Source organism: Armigeres subalbatus, chromosome 3 (genome assembly GCF_024139115.2).
Source record: "Armigeres subalbatus isolate Guangzhou_Male chromosome 3, GZ_Asu_2, whole genome shotgun sequence".
Taxonomy (NCBI): Eukaryota; Metazoa; Arthropoda; class Insecta; order Diptera; family Culicidae; genus Armigeres; species Armigeres subalbatus.
The window spans coordinates 293,527,427-293,546,440 of record NC_085141.1 but is presented as its reverse complement, the minus strand read 5'-3'; the positions used below and the strand labels follow the sequence as shown (position 1 = coordinate 293,546,440).

General features: G+C 41.6%; 1 protein-coding gene across 2 annotated transcripts in view; it reads left to right on the top strand.

The window, feature by feature from the left end:
• LOC134224852 (cyclic nucleotide-gated cation channel beta-3) overlaps window positions 1-19,014 on the top strand; it is a 67,466-nt gene that overhangs the window by 46,852 nt on the left and 1,600 nt on the right. For both annotated transcript variants that reach the window (XM_062704489.1, XM_062704491.1), the window contains exons 3-6: window positions 2,614-2,786; window positions 2,850-3,232; window positions 3,291-3,440; window positions 3,552-3,636. In XM_062704489.1, the coding sequence (XP_062560473.1) occupies window positions 2,614-2,786; window positions 2,850-3,232; window positions 3,291-3,440; window positions 3,552-3,636 (791 nt within the window). The remainder of the gene's footprint in view (window positions 1-2,613; window positions 2,787-2,849; window positions 3,233-3,290; window positions 3,441-3,551; window positions 3,637-19,014) is intronic.

The window sequence follows — 19,014 nt, the reverse complement described above, 5'->3', positions numbered from 1 at the left end:
AAAATATGAAAATTTTCATAAAGAAATACAAAAAAGCATTAAATTTGAGCATTTTTCCTTTTTTTAAGCGTTCAAATTCCATGGAAATTTTTAAACAATTTTATTGCTTTTTGTATTTTTTTATGGAATTTTTTTTATTGCTCGCTATTAATTATTCTGTGGAAATTTTTATGGAATAATTTATGAAAAAAATTGCTATTATTAATTTAATTATGAATATTTTTTTGTGGAACATGTTTTTGCCTTTCTCGTACAACAAAGTTGTACCGAAAGGCTATCATTTCACTCCGAAAACGAACTTTTTATAGAAGCCTCGGAGGCCCATAGTGTTATATACCAATCGACTCAGCTCGTCGAGCTCAACAAATGTCTGTCTGTCCGTGTGTATGTGTGTGTGTGTGCACACGAAAACCGAAAAACATTAGCCAACTTTTCGTATAGTAATTCTTGACCGATTTCCTCGCAACAAGTTGCATTCGACGGGCGACAAACTCTAGTTGATCACTATTGATTTTCATAACGATCGACCGTTGCGCTTAAAAGTTATAAATAAAATGGTACATCGACCCATATTAATACCATATAAGGTTGGTGTCTAGGCTAAATGCGAGAAAAGCAGTATCACTACTCGGTGAATTAAGTTAGGTTTTTTATGTTATTTTTTATGGAAAATATTTCTTCTGTAATTGCAATTTTTGTCTTTAAAAGTGCAAACTTTTTATTTTGTGGAAAATTCTCAGATGTTTATGAAAATTTTGCATTATTTGTAGAATTTTTTTTTTCGTAGAATCATTTGTAGAAACCTTCGCACTAGAAGTCCACCATACAACACATTTTGGAATTCAGCCCCTGGAATGGGATATAGGCAAACTACTAAAGATTACTAAGATTACTAAATGATCGATGACATCCTTGCTTGAAAGTGCACACATTTCCATTGCAACTTTAGAAGAAGTTCTCCTACAGATTCAAAAGAATCTCCCTCGAAGTGTTCCTGAAGAATGAATAATTTTCCCGGTAAATTCAGTATAATTTCACTTGGAAGAGTGAGGAATTTCCTTGGGAGTTGGAAATTTCTTCGGAAATGGGAAATTTCCTTTGAAAAGTAAGATACGTTTTCATTGGAAATTTTTAAGAATTTCTTGTAGAGATTCATAATTTATAATAAATTCATAATGGGTCAATGCAGAAAAATCTTTTGTGAGAATTTTTGACGGATTTACTCAAGTACAGTAACTTCAGTAAAACATATCGAGTAAATTGAGAAGAAATTTAAAAAATATCATCCGAGAATGTCGTGATGTTTTTCGAGCTAATTCGGAGAAATATTTTGCGGAAATCCCGAATTTCGGAGAGGTTCTTGAAAATTTTCGCAAAATTTAGAATATTTTCTCATAAAGGTGCAAAGACAAAAAATAGCCACGCCGATCCAAACCGCTGCCCGTTAAACTAGCTTCCGGTGTGATGTCCAAAACGCCGGTGTCCCCGAGATAAATTATATCAAATTCCGCGGCCGATGATTTTCGGACTGGCTAACACCTTCACACCTGTTCACACCAATATTATTTTCTTTAAAATGTCAAGAATTTTTAAGTTGGATTGAATGATGTGTATTTTTTTACACATCGTCTGAAATATTATTTCTTGTGGTTCTTCTTCTTCTTCTTGATGGCATTACATCCCCACACTGGGACAGAGCCGCCTCGCAGCTTAGTGTTCATTAAGCACTTCCACAGTTATTAACTGCGAGGTTTCTAAGCCAAGTTACCATTTTTGCATTCGTATACGTATATCATGAGGCTAACACGATGATACTTTTATGCCCAGGGAAGTCGAGACAATTTCCAATCCGAAAATTGTCTAGACCGGCACCGGGAATCGAACCCAGCCACCCTCAGAATGATCTTGCTTTGTAACCGCGCGTCTTACCGCACGGCTAAGTAGGGCCCCGCGGTATTAAATATTAAAATAAAAAAAACACGTGGTTCAGCCATTAAACCCGTCCTCCTCGTTAAACCTTATATCATCAAACATATATAAGAATGTTATTCGATACCATATTAGAAAGTAATAAAACATAATATCAGGATCATTTTTGCATACTAGCAGATCGGACCCTGCGTTGCTCGAGATCGGCACTTATGTTTTTAAATGTCAAATATTTAAGCACCGCACTCTAGATCTTCACCTCACCATCTTTTTGCATTTTGGTGATTCATGCTTGTTCTATATATTAAACACAGCCCACTTTAGAACGAACCATACATAAATCATGCAAATCGGTCCATCCGTTCGTGAGTTATATTGCCTCAAAGGAAATGTAAACTTATTTTTATATATATAAAAAAGAGGAAGAAGAGAAGAAGATTAGTTTACCTTGCTTAGAATTACCAGTTAGTTTTTACGTTTGAAATTTCGCCTTTGACTTCATTTTTCTAACTTTCACAGTGGAGTTATGTGATTTTCGCTCTACATTAGCAATTCAGTACCCAAGACGATTTGAATGAAAGAATAAATTTTAAAGCTCAGCTCAGCGAATATGAGGGAAATAATACTTCGGACAAAAATACCTGCCATAATTCTGTCTAAAATCGAAATAAAAATCTATTCCAGGTGTCCAGCACTGGAAACGAATGAATTCGTTACAGGAAGACTACGACACCTGGCAAACCGTTTCTCGGAGCGAACGAAACGCATGAGGAGCAAACTGGAAATACCACCCACACCTTCCAGCAGTGCAAGCGCTCCATCGACCGCCCCCTCCACACAGAAGCATAATGCAGAATGTACGTTGTTAATTTATTGTCTCTAGTAAAAGTTTCAGTTCGTCAATTTAATTTCATTTTCAGTACGTGCCATTCAGCACTCCGCTCTCACCTTGCAATCAGCAACGGGTGCGCGAACATGCGATCATCAGTATTTCTGTCCGATTTTTTGCTCCGGTGCAACGAACGCCGTTCTGGACCCACAGGGCAAGTTCTACATTTCGTGGCTGTTTATCGTGTCGTTGTCTTTCCTGTACAATGCGTGGGTTATCCCTCTGCGCTCCTCGTTCCCGTTCCAGACGCCGGAGAACACCAAATACTGGATCGCTGTCGACATTTGCGCCGATGTTATCTATCTAATTGACATTCTGTTCGTGAAGCACAGAATCATGTACCTATTTGAAGGTTTCTGGGTTAAGGATACGGACCTGACGCGAAAGAACTACATGAGGAAGCTTCAGTTCAAGGTGAGCTTGTTGGATTGTGTTTATAAATGCAATGATTCATTGGGAATTATCTTTTAAGATGGACCTTTTGGCATTGATGCCACTGGATTTACTCTATCTGAAGTTTGGCACCGAGCATGTGGTGTTTCGCGCTCCTCGTCTATTGAAGATTCAAAGCTTCTGGGAGTTTTTCAAACTGATCGATCGAGTTATATCGTCACCGCATATGGTGAGTATCGCACTAACGACACAACACGCGACCAATTGATGGCATTGGAACAAATCAAGTTCGATCAATTGTCAATGTCTCTCTACTTTATTTCATTTGCATTCTCTGTAGATACGAGTTGTTAAGACGCTCACATATATGCTGTACATGATTCACCTGACTGCTTGTTCATACTATGCATACAGTGCTTATCAAGGTAAGTACATAGGCAGGGTTGATTGTTGGTTAGGAAATCGTTTGTAGCAGTTGTAGTTTTAGGTTTGATATTTCGAATATATAAAAAAACGAAGATTTCTTAAGACAAACATGATAAGCAAAAGGGTTGTTAACGATTTTCTTCCTCAGGAGCGATACATATCAAATTGGATAATAAGATTCAAATAAATCTGCTTGTCACATTTTTGGTCCTTGCCACTGTGACTTATTTTTGTGACTTACTTGTTAGCCTTCAAAATAGCGCTGAACCTAGTCCCAAATTAAATTTTAAAATGCTTCGATGTCGAATCCTGTCCTGTGGCTCCCTATTGAAAATTGGCCGAATGGACTAATAGTCAGATGGCATCAGAAGTTATAACTAAACGCGGTTCAATCTGAGTTACTTTACATGATCATTCTTGCCAAAAAAAATCATGTTGCTGCAGAAAACATTCAGATTCCATGTTATCATGTCACATTGCACAGCAAGCAAACCATGAAGCGATAGAAGAACCTGCCTCTGGATAATTTCGATATTATGCCCGTTAAACTATTTCATTTATTACGCGTAACAGCACGTAACACTATTTGAACACTCGCCCAAGCTAATTCAGCAAAATGTAGTCATAGGTAAATAAATAAATGGTTTTAATCTTTTGCTCATCTATAACCGCAGGTGGACACCAACAACCTTTCGGATAATACGGAACGTCTGTAAAAATACTCATAAAGTTCGTCAAAAAAATCGTAAATATATATTTAATGAGTATCAATATAAAGGTTTTTTGAACTTTAAAACAAAACTTTAAACGCTCTTTACAACATGCGAGTTCTCGTGTTATGAAACTGTTGCAGCATGTCACGGAAGGTTATCCCTCTTATGATCAAGACCCATTTTAGACTGGGTATTTTGATTAATTTTTGTAATTTTCAATATATTTTGAGAGAAAACAAAAATTTGAATTTCGGTTGGTTAAGCGTGATTTTAATCCTCAAGCGGAAAATGTTTTGGGGATTCCGAGTTGAGGAAGATGATGACCTGGGTCTTCGTCGCGTTTATACAGATCGTCCAGCTGGTAATTTATATGGTATATACGGTCAGCACATCCAGTCACTTTTAGACGAAAGATGTGTCATCTGCGAATAGAGACAGAATGCCGCCTTCTGGAGGTTCCGGCATGTCGGAGGTGAACAGTTTAAATAATAGGGGCCCAAGGATACTACACTAGGCATAATGGACGTTTGGCATAATTTTGCCTTCCTTATGCCATAGGCTGTTCTTTGGGTCATTTTATGCCTAGCGTACATTATGCCTGACGTCCATTATGCCTAACGTACTTATGCCTAACGTCTTTATTATGCCTAACGTCCTTATGACTAAGGGGGTATACCCGTTTTTCGCATACTAATTAACGGCTGCTTCGTTGTTCTGTCCACGATTGTGCGAGAAGACGAAGAGGATCAAGTGATTCTTAGAGCCACTGTTGGCCAATGGAATCAAAGTTTTGTTTTTTATTTCTTTAATTAAGTGATTTTTATTATGTTTAAAAAGTTTATCACAGAATGGGATCAAAGGTGGAACGGGCAAAGGCTTGAATTTTTGAATTTTGCCCTTACAGAATGGCATAGCAAACTCTGGGACAGCGTGGATCTTATTGGAGAATGAGAGTAGATATTGTAGCAAAAAGCGACGACCCTGGTTGGCCGATTGAGTCTCGGAATGTAAAAATCCGGGATGTTCAGTTCACCTCCGGTTTTAGGTGAGTTTCGGCGATGAACGCCACGACTATCCCCTTTTTCTAGAAAAAATCCGTCTGTTCTGTGATATTGCTCGTGAGCGAGCAAGCATTCTAGTTGACCAGGCTCACACTAGCAGCCATTTTCAATTGTGAAAACGCCAAGAGCGAAGGCCCGGTCGAAACGGGTTTCTCAACTACGGGAACGGGTGCACGCTCCATGAAGAGCGCCAGTTGCTCCGGGGTGTACAGCGGAGCAGATTTTTCCAGCGGAAGTGTTTTTTCTCCGGCCGCCGACGGAATTCAGGGGAAGAAATTGGGGCCATTCGTTGTCGTTTGGAGCAGGTGAAGCTGGAGCTTGAACCGACATTGACACTGCAGTCATTTGTGCAGCTATAACGGTGGTTGGACTGGAACTGATCGACGGTTGCCTGAATGGCAGGAAGGTTTTCCTCGTTGATTACTGGGATTTGGTTCCTAAGCAATGTCCTGGTTCTGAATTTCAAGGAACTCCTCTTGCATTGGACAGCCCTTGCATTTGGGGTCAGCTACCTCCATCTTGTCGCATTGGTCGTTGATGTGTAGGTCGTCACATTTATTGCAGCGTGGCGTCATGTGTCAATTACGGGTGCCATGCCAAGTATTGGAACAATTTTTGCACTACATGGCATCACGGTGCACCGACCTGTAGCACTCTCAATCAACAGCAGTGTAATTAATGGTATTGATAATCTTGAGATCCATCCAGGCGGTTGACCTATACTCCGTTATTTTCTCGTTCGGTCGTGAGGAGCGATTCTATGGGTTCCGGGGGCTTTTAGCTCACAGCTCTACAATTCGGTAATGAGGCAAACCGCGCAGCATGGCTTTGATTGGCTTGAAGCCAGAAAGGACATGAATATAGTACTCATTTTTGTGCCGGAAAGTGCACTTCAGGCCCTTAGCAATTAGCTCGCGAATTTTCGGACGCAAGTCCGACGGGTCGTCTTTTACAAACACAGGCTGGTACTTCTCCTTCTGGTCTGGTTGAACCTACGGCAGTTTACATCGGTAAACCGCTGGACAAAAAGCGGAGGAAGCAACAACTGCTGCTTGCTCCGCCTTTTGTCCTGCAGGTTGCCGGCGTCATCGACTGGCAACGATGAAAAATGTTGCTCGCAAGATGCTGCTTGGAAGGGCGCTGAACTTTTAGATGGCCGGTCTAAACTCATCCTCCTGGTCAACCTATGAGTTTAAATCTCCAATGATGATTTTAACGTCGTGGCAGCTCTCGTACGCACAGCTGTTCCATCTCCTCGCACTCCGCTTTTTCCACACGCTTAAAATCAATAACACAGAGATGTGTTTGCATCACACAAAACGGACCTAATGCGGAACATCCCCTAGATGAGCGACAGTTACACAGGCACAAAAATGCCTCGTACGGTCGTGATAACGGTCGTTTTCAACATGTTAACGTTTAGTACAGATTCCTTGTTTCATGAGGAACCAAATACTGTTGAAAATATTGAAATCCAAGCTTCAATAAAACCACACGAGCTATTTTTGTGGCTGTGCAACTATCGCTCATCTAGGGGATGTTCCGCATTAGGTCCGTTTTGTGTGATGCAAACACATCTCTGTGTTATTGATTTTAAGCGTGCAGGCGACTTTTCTTCTCCCAAAAGAGACGGGTATGCTGCTGCCTGTCCCGTTTAAAGTGTTCCACGTTCCTTCTGGTGCCTTACTGCAGCGTGACGGTTGCGTCTTTCTGCTGGAAAATGTGTCTGCACTCTTTGTCGAATGAATTCTTCCCTTGACTTAGTACCACATACCTGATGTTGCTATCCAGTACATCATTCATGGCTCTTTTAATTGTACTCCGCCTAGAGCTGAAAATCTCACCAATAAAGACAAAAAAATGTACTCCAGTAGTCCAGCAGTCCCCCTTTGCCGACAACGCTGCCTCGAGACGTTGCGCACATGTATTAGCGACATCAGGTTGCTTCAGTCGCTCTAGGTGATACTGATGCAGCTTTTGTTGAAGAGGGATAGTTTGGGGCACAGTTTAACCATTACCAGATCAGAGTCGGTGTTAGCGTCACGTTGGATCCGGACGTCAATAATGTTGGAGAAGTACCGTCCATCAATCAGGCTGTGGTTGTTTTGTGATTCTGCCTGTAGTGGTGATCTCCAAGTTTTCCGATACTGAAGGCTATGCTGGGAGTAAGTGCTGTGAACGGCTATTATTGGAGCGGCGAAATCAATCAGTTGGCCTTCTTCCTCAAGATTATTCGTACACTCAAAATAATTGTCACTTTAATTCCACTATAAAAAGCTATGTAGACTTTAAAAATCGAAACTTTCATCGGCCTACTGGAATCAAATAAAACTTACTCAAATCACAAGTGCATCCTAATAAGAAATGTAGTGGAATTCATTAGAAAACATAGAAAATAATATCTATATACTCTTCTAGTGAATTCTAATGAAAATGAATGTATGAAAAATATATGAGTGGGGTTCTCAGAGCGACATGTATATTTATTAACAATCGCTAATGAAACATTTTGCAGAAGCATTATGAGAAGTATTTGCAAAAAATCTGTTTGAGTTTGAATTAATTTTCTACTCCTTTTTTGCCCTCGTCCGCTTCTAGTGGACGGGACATCAACTACGGGGATAATATAGAAAACAAAATTATCGAAATTTCACTTAAAATTTAAGTACAGGGCTAAACGAAAATTCACTTAAATTTTATTTTATTTTCTAGTGAATTAAGAATAATTAGTGCCATCACTAATGAATCATTTAACTTTTACACCCGGAACTACATGGAAAATATCTGCATATGTTTTCAAGTAGCTTCTAAGTGAAAATTATTTTGAGTGGACCCCGGCTTGCACCGGAATACTCAATGGGGTTATTTTGACATAGGACTACGTCTATCTTTTCTATATTTGGGTACACTTTACGATTGCAAAAAATCGAAAAACGTCACGTCAAAACGTCAAATTTGATAGACTTTGATCGTTAATATCTCAGCCGATTCTAGATGGATTTTCAATTTTCTTGGACCATTCAATCAAGGAAGAGTCAACGCTTCATACCCGATGTACACTGAAGTCGTTTTTTACGCGGTTATTTTTAAAGGAATCGCTTCTTATGCGATTTTTTTTCTTGAATTTCGGGTTTTCCGCGGTTTATTCAGACATGTTTTGGTATTTAGGCGGTTTTTACATTGTTTAAATTTACGAGGCCCATATCCTCCGCGTTAAAATCGACTCCAGTATGATACAATAGTTATGTATGATAATATTTACTATTGAAAACTTGCTAACAGCTTAGCAATCGGTTTTGGTGAATCAGTCAATCTCGACGTGCATCGCAAGCTTCTTCTTCCGTAGCACTACATTCCATCTGGAACTTGACCTGCTTTTCAACTTAGTAATCTATTAGCATTTCTTTAGTTATTAATTTAGAGCTTTCTATGCCCGCTATTGCATTAGTATATATCTTGTGTGCCAAAACCAATGGACACACTATGCCCAGTGTGTCAAGAATGATCTTAATCGAGATATTTTTTTAGTTCAAAAGTAGCATTTACCAATGCTTCGAATCGCGATACAATTATCGAAAGATTCTTACTCTCTAGCGAGTTTTGTTCAATTAATAATTTGGATATGTAAACGCTTGAGAGTGTTGTTCATCCTCGATTATTTGAAAAAAAAACAAATATTGGTCTAAAAATTATATACATCACCAGGATTCGTGGCTTAAGCGCCACTCCATTAAGGAGACCACGGCCCAATTTATTTCGCCCGGATGAGACTCTCCAAAAGCGAGTCCATTTAAACGTTCCCGATAATGATTTATGGATCGCTCCAGCCAGCAACAATGAAACGTGCCAAATTGGGTCAACCCTATCTTTACAACAATTCCGTACAGTCATATCATACACTCGAAGAATCGGTAAGAGCCCACCAGAAACTAAGGGGGAAGGGGACTAGCCCAGACTCCATGCTGCTGGTCTGACCAACGGCAGCTTCCGGGGTGGGCGCGAAAGGCCACTTTTATCCCGAGTCCAGGGTGTGTGAGCGTGGGAAGTTTTCGAAGAGTGGGAATCCTTTAAAAATCAGATCTAATTGAACTTTACCTTTCTGGTTTATTGGACGATCGGTGCGGGCGATAGGGTACAGCGGGTTCAGCTAACAGTATTAATTTATTATTAATTTTTCGTCAACCGTCGTAGACTAGTACATATAAATATACATAATTGGTACATTCAAAGTTAATTGCCTATATGCCGGGTATTAGCCACCCGGAGTGGAAATTAATTACTATGTCTGAAACTTGATTATGCATATGTACAACATGTGATAGATTTAGTTCGGAAAAGGTATTGGAGGGTAACCGCCCCTTCGGTGGGGTTTGATCCCACGACCCCAGTTCGCATGACAGGTGCCTTCCCCCGTTACCCTCCAATACCTTTTCCGAACTAAATCTATCACATGTTGTACATATGCATAATCAAGTTTCAGACATAGTAATTAATTTCCACTCCGGGTGGCTTAATACCCGGCATATAGGCAATTAACTTTGAATGTACTGATCTCGAGTGGCGATCTCTCTTCGCTTGTGTGGTCGTGTTGGGATCTGACGACCAAACTGGCACAACCTCACACAACCCTACTTCATTGAGCGCCGTTGCTGATGAAGCAAGTGTGTAGGAGCCGGACAATATTAAATACTCATCCTACTTGGTTGACATTGTGTACAAAAATACATTTGAGAGAGTTAGTTCTGAAAATGTATTGCGAGAGATCGGCTGGTACCTGGTGCTGGGAATTTGGTTTCATCAGTACCCGCTAAGCTGTGGTGGACGACGGAGGTCCTTCGTAGCTTAGTAGGGAAAGCACCTGTCATGCGAACTGGGGTCGTGGGATCAAACCCCACCGAAGGGGCGGTTACCCTCCAATACCTTTTCCGAACTAAATCTATCACATGTTGTACATATGCATAATCAAGTTTCAGACATAGTAATACATAATTGTTTCATTTCTGGTGCAGCAGGGACTTTGTCCAAGGGCTTGACGACCCCTCCCCATGGCCACTGCGAGTTAGACCGGGACCATCGTCCCTAACCCCTAATCCCAAGGCGTCAAGCGACCCGTGCCGAGGGGATGCATGGCCAGGGGGGTGAAATAATAAGCTAGGCCTTTAACGGAGCCTGTGGGGTACCTGGGCACCCTCCACAGTAATTGTCCCTTACCGCGTCATGCTGGGCTCTGGCGTGGTGGACCTCTTTTCCCGAGCAACTCGTGGGACCAAAATGAAAAATCAAGTCAATTCTTCAATTAGTGGTAGTAGTGTAGGCGACAACCCCTTCGCAAGAGGTGGGTTATTCAGGTCTCCGCCTAGGAGGCCAGAGGCAATAGTCGGCAGCTCAGTGCGCAGGGCCAGCGTGGGTCACTCAACCTTCCTTTCGGCTATAAAAACGCCGGTAGGGGTTATTGACGGCCCATGGCTTGTGGAGGCGATGAACCGCAGACGCGATGGGCTTTCGGCCTTCGAGGTGGCGACGGAACAGCTGGACGCCATCATCGACTTTGCGTCATCGAAGCATAATATCAGCAAGGACCTCAAGAGGAGCTTGCAGAAACTTCGAAAGTCGATGCTGGACGCCAAGCTGGAGAGGGCGGTCGGGACGGCCAAGTGTAAACCCGTGAAATCGGTGGAGTCGAGGTCTACCCAGACTGAGGCCCAAGGATTTGCGGACTCGGGCAAGGTCGAATCGACCGAAGGCGTGCCAGCTAAGACGGTGGTGCCAAAGTCTACCCATACTGAGGCTCAAGTATTTGCGGGTACGTCAGGTGACTGCTCCAACGGAGCAGACACAAAAACGGGGAGACAGTCTCCAGGGGATGAGCTCCTGGGGCCGCTCCAAAACGCGGAGGGTTACTACCCCGAACAAGGGATGTGGGGCTGGGAAGCTGAACCCCGGTCAGGTACCTCCAACACCGGGGGAGCAAGGACCTGGAAAGGTCCGTCCACTCAGGCAAGATGGTGGTAAGGGGTTACGGCAGGCTGAAAGTTCTCAGCTGCACGAGACCAGGGAAATAGAGGGGGATGACGCCTCCTGGACCCTGGTCAAGAACAAGAGGAAACCGAAGACGTCAAGGGCCGAAAGAAGGCCCAGGCGAATGAGGGTAGCAAGAAGTCTAGGGTAGGCGCCAATCGCTCCAGGGGCGATGCCCTAGTCATCACGGCGGACGAGGCTAAGTACTCGGATGTTTTGAAGGCGATGAGGAGTGACGTCAAGCTCGGTGAACTCGGCGCCGACGTACGTCGAATAAGACGTACCCGGATGGGCGAGATGATACTCGAGCTGAAGCGGGGCGTCTCGCAAAAGGGCGCCGCCTACAAGAAGTTGGCGGAAGAGGTCCTAGGCGAGACGGTCAAGGTGAGGGCACTCACGACGGAGGTGAATCTAAGGGTTAAAGACCTGGACGAGATCACTGAAGTCGAAGAGCTCGTCACGGCACTGCGGCGACAGTGTGAAGTGGAGACGCCCACCACAGCCGTTCGGCTACGGAAAGGTCCGGCAGGGACGCAGGTAGCATTGATTCGGCTATCTGCAGCGGACGCCTCCAAGGTAGTCAAGTTAGGGAGCGTCAAGGTGGGATGGTCGGTATGCCCTGTGCGCATATACGAGCAACCCGAAGTTTGCTTCAAGTGCCTGGAACCGGGGCACAAGCAATGGGACTGCAAAGGCCCTGACAGAACCAATCTCTGCCGACACTGCGGATTGGAGGGACATAAGGCACAATGCTGCACGAGCCCTCCCAATTGTTTGATTTGTTCCAGCAAAGCTGTGAACAGCAAGCATCCCATGGGGGGTTCGATGTGCCCGGCGTTTAAGCGTGCTGCAAAATCAAAGTGCAGGTAACGCAGCTGGCTTGCTCGGCCTCGCCCGAGTGTTTGGTGTGCGCAGGTTTAGAGGAAACGGCGGAACACGTGTTGTTCGTGTGCTCACGTTTTCGCGCAATGCGTGACCACATGCTTGCCACATGTGGTCTGGACACTACCCCGGACAACCTAGTTCGGAGGATGTGTAAAGATGAAGATGGCTGGAACGCCGTTTTATCGGCTATCGCCCAAATCGTCTCGGAGCTACACAGAAGGTGGCGCGTGGACTCAAGGATGGCTAGTTCAGGCGCAAATAAGAGGTGGTCCAAGGGATCGGAGTCGGCTTCATGGGTCATACCGGTGGTCATGCTCTGTGGTCGAACTCGATCCTTTTATCGAACAAGTGGCTGCGCGAAGAACAACATGGTATCGTCGCTTTCGCGGCGTCGGTCAACCGGGCGGGTTCCGAGCCCGAGGACGGAAAGGGGTCCTCGTCAAGGCTGGGGCAGGCGTAGGCCTCGCGTCGGCAAGTCCCTCTGTGTGCTGGCGAATAGGCCCTATCGCAGAAAGGTCAATTTGGGGTGCACGCGGCATCATCATTCTTGATACCAGTCGTGCAAATGGAAGCAGGCGTGAAGACGACCCTTCCCACCTTCCGAGGACATAGGGCGTGGTAAGGCCACCTGGAAAGCCGGCAACGCGCTGGCACGATACCATGGTGTTCTTCTAAAAAACCGAGTTACGATGTTCGGTGCTGCAAGGTCACGCAGCTAACCTCGAGGGTGTGTTGTGCACTGGCCCCCCTTTGAAGCATTACTTTCTGGTTGTACCGAAGGGACTATGGGCTTGGCGGCAATGGAAACGGTTTAGCGGGTCGGGGATGTAGTCCTGCCTCCCTCGGTGATCCCTAACCCCGCACTTCCTGGTCAACCCAGGATGTCTGTTGAGCAGATTCCCCCTCCATTGTTTAGGAAGAAGAAAAAAATTGTTTCATTTCTTAATGCTAATATACATAAATTGTGAAGTATTTACCATATATTTATAATAAAAAATTAACTAGAGATTAAATAGTACAGATAAAAAATGTTATATTTTTTGTCTTATGTGTTGCGATTTCGAATTCTATTAAAATATGTTTTAAGATTCTGCCGAGACATTGTAAAGTCAATAGCTTCGCAGTGTTGATTGTAAATGTTCAATTATTTTAGAGCGTCTTAGGGGAAATGCTACAAGGTTAAAAGACTATTATTCTTCCATTTACTTCCACTATTAACTTTTTTATGTATCAACAAGCAGATACGCATTTCGTTTCCTACTTGGAAACTTCTTCAGTGTTTGTTATCGACTGAAGAAAAACATTGCTCATTAACTTTAAATATGGTGTGTAGGTAGAACTGTAGGAAAAATTAGGGCATGTCGCTTGAACCGATTCGTCGTCGTCCCGTGGGTAGTAATCTAAACAGCCAGGTATATCCGTTTCCTTGATCTTTGTTAAGTAAGTTTATTTGTTTTGTTTGTAAATTTCTAAACTTTCCGCTACGTCAAGTTTCCAAGGATTTTGTATTTGTCTGAGAAGTGATATGTTGTCTTTGGTTAATTGATGATCTTCGTTAAATATATGTTCGGCTACTTTAGATTTGAAATGATAATTTAAACCTTTTTCAGTGTCTTTGTTTGCTTTAGTTACTTCTGCCAAATGTTCTTTTAACCTCGTGTCTAGTGTTCGTTTTGTCTGTCCTATGTAGATTTTGTCACAGTGTGGGCATGATATTTTATAAACTCCAGATTTTCCTAATGCGTCAACGGGGTCTTTTGTGCTTCCAAGTAGTGTCTTCAGTTGGTTGTTCCTGCTACTGAAAACTAATTCGATACCAATTTTTCTAAATTTAGAGCGTAATGGTCTGGTTATATTATGGTCAAAATTAACGGATACTCGTCGCAATTCATTTGTTATTGGTGATAATGTAGTCAATGATTTTCTATACTGGGTTTTTCTATGTTTGTCTATAATAGCTTGAATAGTTCTAGTTGAGTATCCGTTTAGTCTAGCTGTTTCAAAAATGTAATTTAATTCTTTCTGTTTCCCTGTGACGCTAAGTGGAAAAGTCTCGAGTCTATGTATCATGTGTTGGAATGCGGCTGCTTTGTGTTGGTGTGAATGGTTTGAAGTGTTGGGTATAACTCTTTGTGTGTGTGTGGGTTTTCTGTAAATTTCAAAATTTATTTGGTTTGATTCTCTAACTATTAAAACATCCAAAAAGGAGCAAGAATTATCATGTGGAGTAAATTAGACTGTAAAATTTGGTACATTTTTACCATACTGAAGCTCATTTTTCGTCATTGCAAAAAATAGCGTGTGCAACTCGTTGCAAAACTCGTTTTTTTCAGCACTCGTAGTATTTATCCAACTCGGCAAGCCTCGTTGGATAAACGTACAACTCGTGCTGAAAAAATCATCTTTTTGCAACTAGTTGCACAAACTACTATTAATTGTATATGGGTCATGAAAGTTATAGCAGAAACGCTTTATGAGCCCTAGCATGTTATTAGCCCTGTGAATGATTGTGTTGTAGTGGTCTACGAAAGAAAGTTTAGAGTCTAAGATTACTCCTAAGTCCCTTACTCTTTCACATTTTTCTACATTCTGATTTCCTAATGCGATTGAAATGTTTGGTATTGTTCTTTTACTGCTAAATAATATTAAGTTGCATTTCTTTACATTCAGTTCTAATAGGCTTTTCTTGCACCATATGTAGAATTTGTCTATTTCATTGCGGAATACATTGATGTCGACTTCATTTCTTATTTCCATAAAGAGCTTCATATCATCGGCATAAATTAACACTTAACATTAACACTAATAAATGTTTTTTAGAATGAAGGAAATGTCGTTTACGTATATAATACAAGATAAAAAGAAGAGGGCCCAAATGAGAGCCTTGAGGGACTCCCGAAGTGACTTGAATTGGTTTTGATTTGTGTCCATTAAATTTGATAATTTGTTGGCGGTCAGTTAGGTATGATTCAAGCCATTTCAGGAGTCGTGGTTCAATTCCAATTTTGTGTAGTTTAAAAAGCAGCATCGGTATATCAATGCGATCGAATGCCTTGCTAAAGTCCGTATATAGAGCTTCTACATGGTTGCCGTTATCCATTGCATTCAATGAAAAATCTACGAATTGAAGCAGATTTGTTGAGGTCGAGCGACCTTTAAAAAGCCGTGTTGTGTGTCAGTTACTCTGTTTTTGATTTGCAAGAATAGCTTCTCGTTGACAATTGCCTCGAAAAGTTTTGGAATGCAAGAGATAAGGGCTATGCACGATAATTACGTACGTCTGATTTTCGACCAGATTTAAATATTGGTACTAGAAAAGAGCTTTTCCATATTTTTGGGAAGATTTCAGACTCCAGAGACTTATTGAAAAGCCAATATAGAGGAGTAGTGAGTTCTTTTGCTAATTTTTTAATAAATACTGGTGGAATCGTGTCAGGGCCAGGTCCCTTCGAAGCATCCAAGTTCATTAGAGAGTCGAAAATTTCCTGGACTTGAATTTGATTTACACCAACATCTCTGAAAAATTCTGGATAAAACGCAAAATAATCGCGATCGCGATCTTCTTCCGAAAATGTAGTATAGATGTCTTGGAAAAAATTGGCAAATAAATTACAGTTTTTTTCCGAGCTATCGCCAACATTTTCGTCGAGGTGCATTACAGATGGAAAATTGTCTGATTTTAATTTTGTTTTTACGTAATTGAAAAAGTTCTTTGGACAGGACTTTATTTCAAGCTCAATTTTTGAATTATATTTTTCAAGTGCATTACTGATGGCTAGATTCAGTTGGTCGCAGATTTCCAAATATTTCGCTAAGTTTTGATCACTCTCTTCTTTCTTATAGATTTTATGTGCTTTTTGTTTGCGATTTTTCAAATTTTTGATTTGACTGTTGTACCAGCTTGGACTTTTTGTATTTCTTTGTCGTCGTTTTTTCTTAAGTGGAATTTCTTGTTCAATTATTTGCTGTAAAGTTTCGTTAAAAGTGTATGCAGCAGTATCGATGTTTCCTTCATTCCTTATAATTGACTGCCAATTAATACTATTTAATCTTAGTTTAATTCTTTCATAGTCTGCTGAATGGTATTCGAAGACTTTCTCGTACTCATAGTCGTTGGGTCTTTGGTGGGCGTGAATGATTAAAGAATATTCGATTGCTGTTTGAAACGCTTCATTTTTCCACAATGGATTTAATGATTCAGTCACACGGAAATCCTTATATACGTTAGTTAATAAAAAGTCCAAATAGCATTGCTGTCTGTTTTTTATATGGTTAATTTGATTAGAGGTTGAATCGAAAATAAATTGCAATGTTTCATTGTCCCCAACGACTGGGAGTAGAATACTTTCATTTTCAGAGTCCAGAATGAAATCGGCATTGCGTTGGTTAAAGTCACCATAGATGTGAACTTTAACCTCTGGAGGGAGTTGTGATAAAATTTGTTCAGCACATTGGAAAAAACTTTCATACGTGCTTTTATGAGCATGGTCCGGTGGAAAATACACCGAGGCAAACACGTGTGTTTCACCTGCGATGTATAATTTCACCCAAACATGCTCAAATTATTTAAATTTAGATGTAGGAATCATTTCTGAATTAAAGGTAGTCGAAATAGCTACAAGAACTCCCCCACCTGATTTTCTATTGGACTCATGAAAATTTCTGTCGTTTCGAAATACATTAAAACCGCTTCCAAAAACTTCTTCACTTCACGTTTAACAAGAGTACCAGGATGCAACGCATAGGAGGGCACCTGGTGGTAGGCATTTTCACGTCGATTCGGGTTTGATTGATGCCGTAACTCGGCGTCGGGTCACACGATGCTGGCGGTATATTGCTGAGGGTGCGAAGGCGAGGATGCCGGTTGGCACGAAGGAGGTCTCACGATGATTCGGGCTCAACACGGGAGGACGGTACTCGAAAAGTAACAAACAATTCGCGATGTGACGTGAAAGACAATCAATAAAACAAATGTCTAGGGGGACTAACATTTTATTGAGGCAAAGAAAGAGAAACATTTTATTGAGACAAACACATAGCATATTTCTAGACCAACATTTGAAATGGGCGTAACAACCAAAATTTATTCCTTCTGATTCTTCGTCTACATATATAGCTGTATATGTGGACAAAGAATCAGAAGGAATAAATTTTGGCTGTTACGCCCTTTTCAAATGTTGGTCTAGATTTATTAACTTAATCAACAGAACAACATGAAAGCTATTGATTGCAGTATTCAAATTAATTCATGAAAAAATGTTACTTATGTCCTTTTGTAAAGTTAAGCGAGAATTGTTCCGGCTATTCAGTCTAAGACTGGCACAAAAAAAACTTTCCTCCGCGGCTCCTCGGACACCGCACTCCAATCAAAAAAGGTTTGATGACTCACCGGTTTGGATTGTTGTTTACCTGACCCAGTCGATGACCTGCCGGTGGGGTCCACGCTCCCGGCTTGTTTACGGTCGGTGATCGCTTCTTAATGAAGCCGGCGCGATGGCGGTTGCTTGCCGGTGGTTTGACGGACCGCCTGGTGGATCTCGTCCACGTCGAGGTCCCCTGGCCTTCACGTTTCCGTTTCCATGGATCGGTCTGCGTCTGGTTGGCTGGTAAGGAGTATTCCGTCCGTTGGAAGGGAGGGTGCTCGGTGATAGCGTCGCGCTTAGATGCGATTGTTTTCTGCGGGCGGGAAATCAAGCCAATCTGGCCGAACAACACATTTGACCTCAAGCACATTATACCGCATTTAGAGTACATTTTACCTATCTAGATTGCGGCTTTTTCCTAAACACCGTACACAAAACTTTTCGCACACTTTTAGGATCCAACTACTAGAGAACGAACAAATAATTAATTAAATAATTGCATCTAACGCCACTATAGAAAACTTACGTCAGACGATCAATAAACAAATAAGGAAACGCGGACACTTCCAACTCATTGGCTCAATCATTTCGTCCGTGAATCCTCAGATCAAGGTGGGCTCGGATACAACCGGAAACACGTCATCTTCCTACCCCCTTCGTGTACGATAGTGACCTTATTGGTACGATGGGTAATTGACACGAAATTTGTGCTGCTTTCCCTCTCCCACCTTATCCAAAAAAAAACAAATGGCATCGACCTTGGAGAGTTTGGCTAATTTGGTTAAAAACCCGCTTGCCTATGATAAGGAATATGCTATCCTAACTATTGGCGATCTGTAGTTTATGCTACTGACCAATTTACAACTATTTCTAATATTTACAGAATTTAGCAAGTTTATTATTACTAAATTAAAAGCTAATTTCCTGGCCGCTGCAATGTTTTGCCAAGTACACAGTAGATTAGAATGGATAAGTAGAATTATCTGGGTACGACCGATGGTGATGATAATATGATTGTTTTAAATAAACCTCAATTATCCGGAAATTGCGGTAAATCGAAAGAATTAATTTTCAAGATTTCGAATAAACGAGTTCTGTATGATAAAAATAATTATAATTTTAGCCTGAGGCTTGACCAAAACATTTTAAAAATACACCGAGGTTTTTTCACGCGTCGATTGAGAATTTCAGCTTCGATGAAATAATAAACAGATCACTCAAACAAAAAAAGGAAGTATTTGAAAAGCTGTGAATGTTCATGTTAACAAAAAAATGATTTCTATCCGCGTAATAGTCTTGTATTCATTTATGCCCTTATTAACCTATGGGATTTTTCT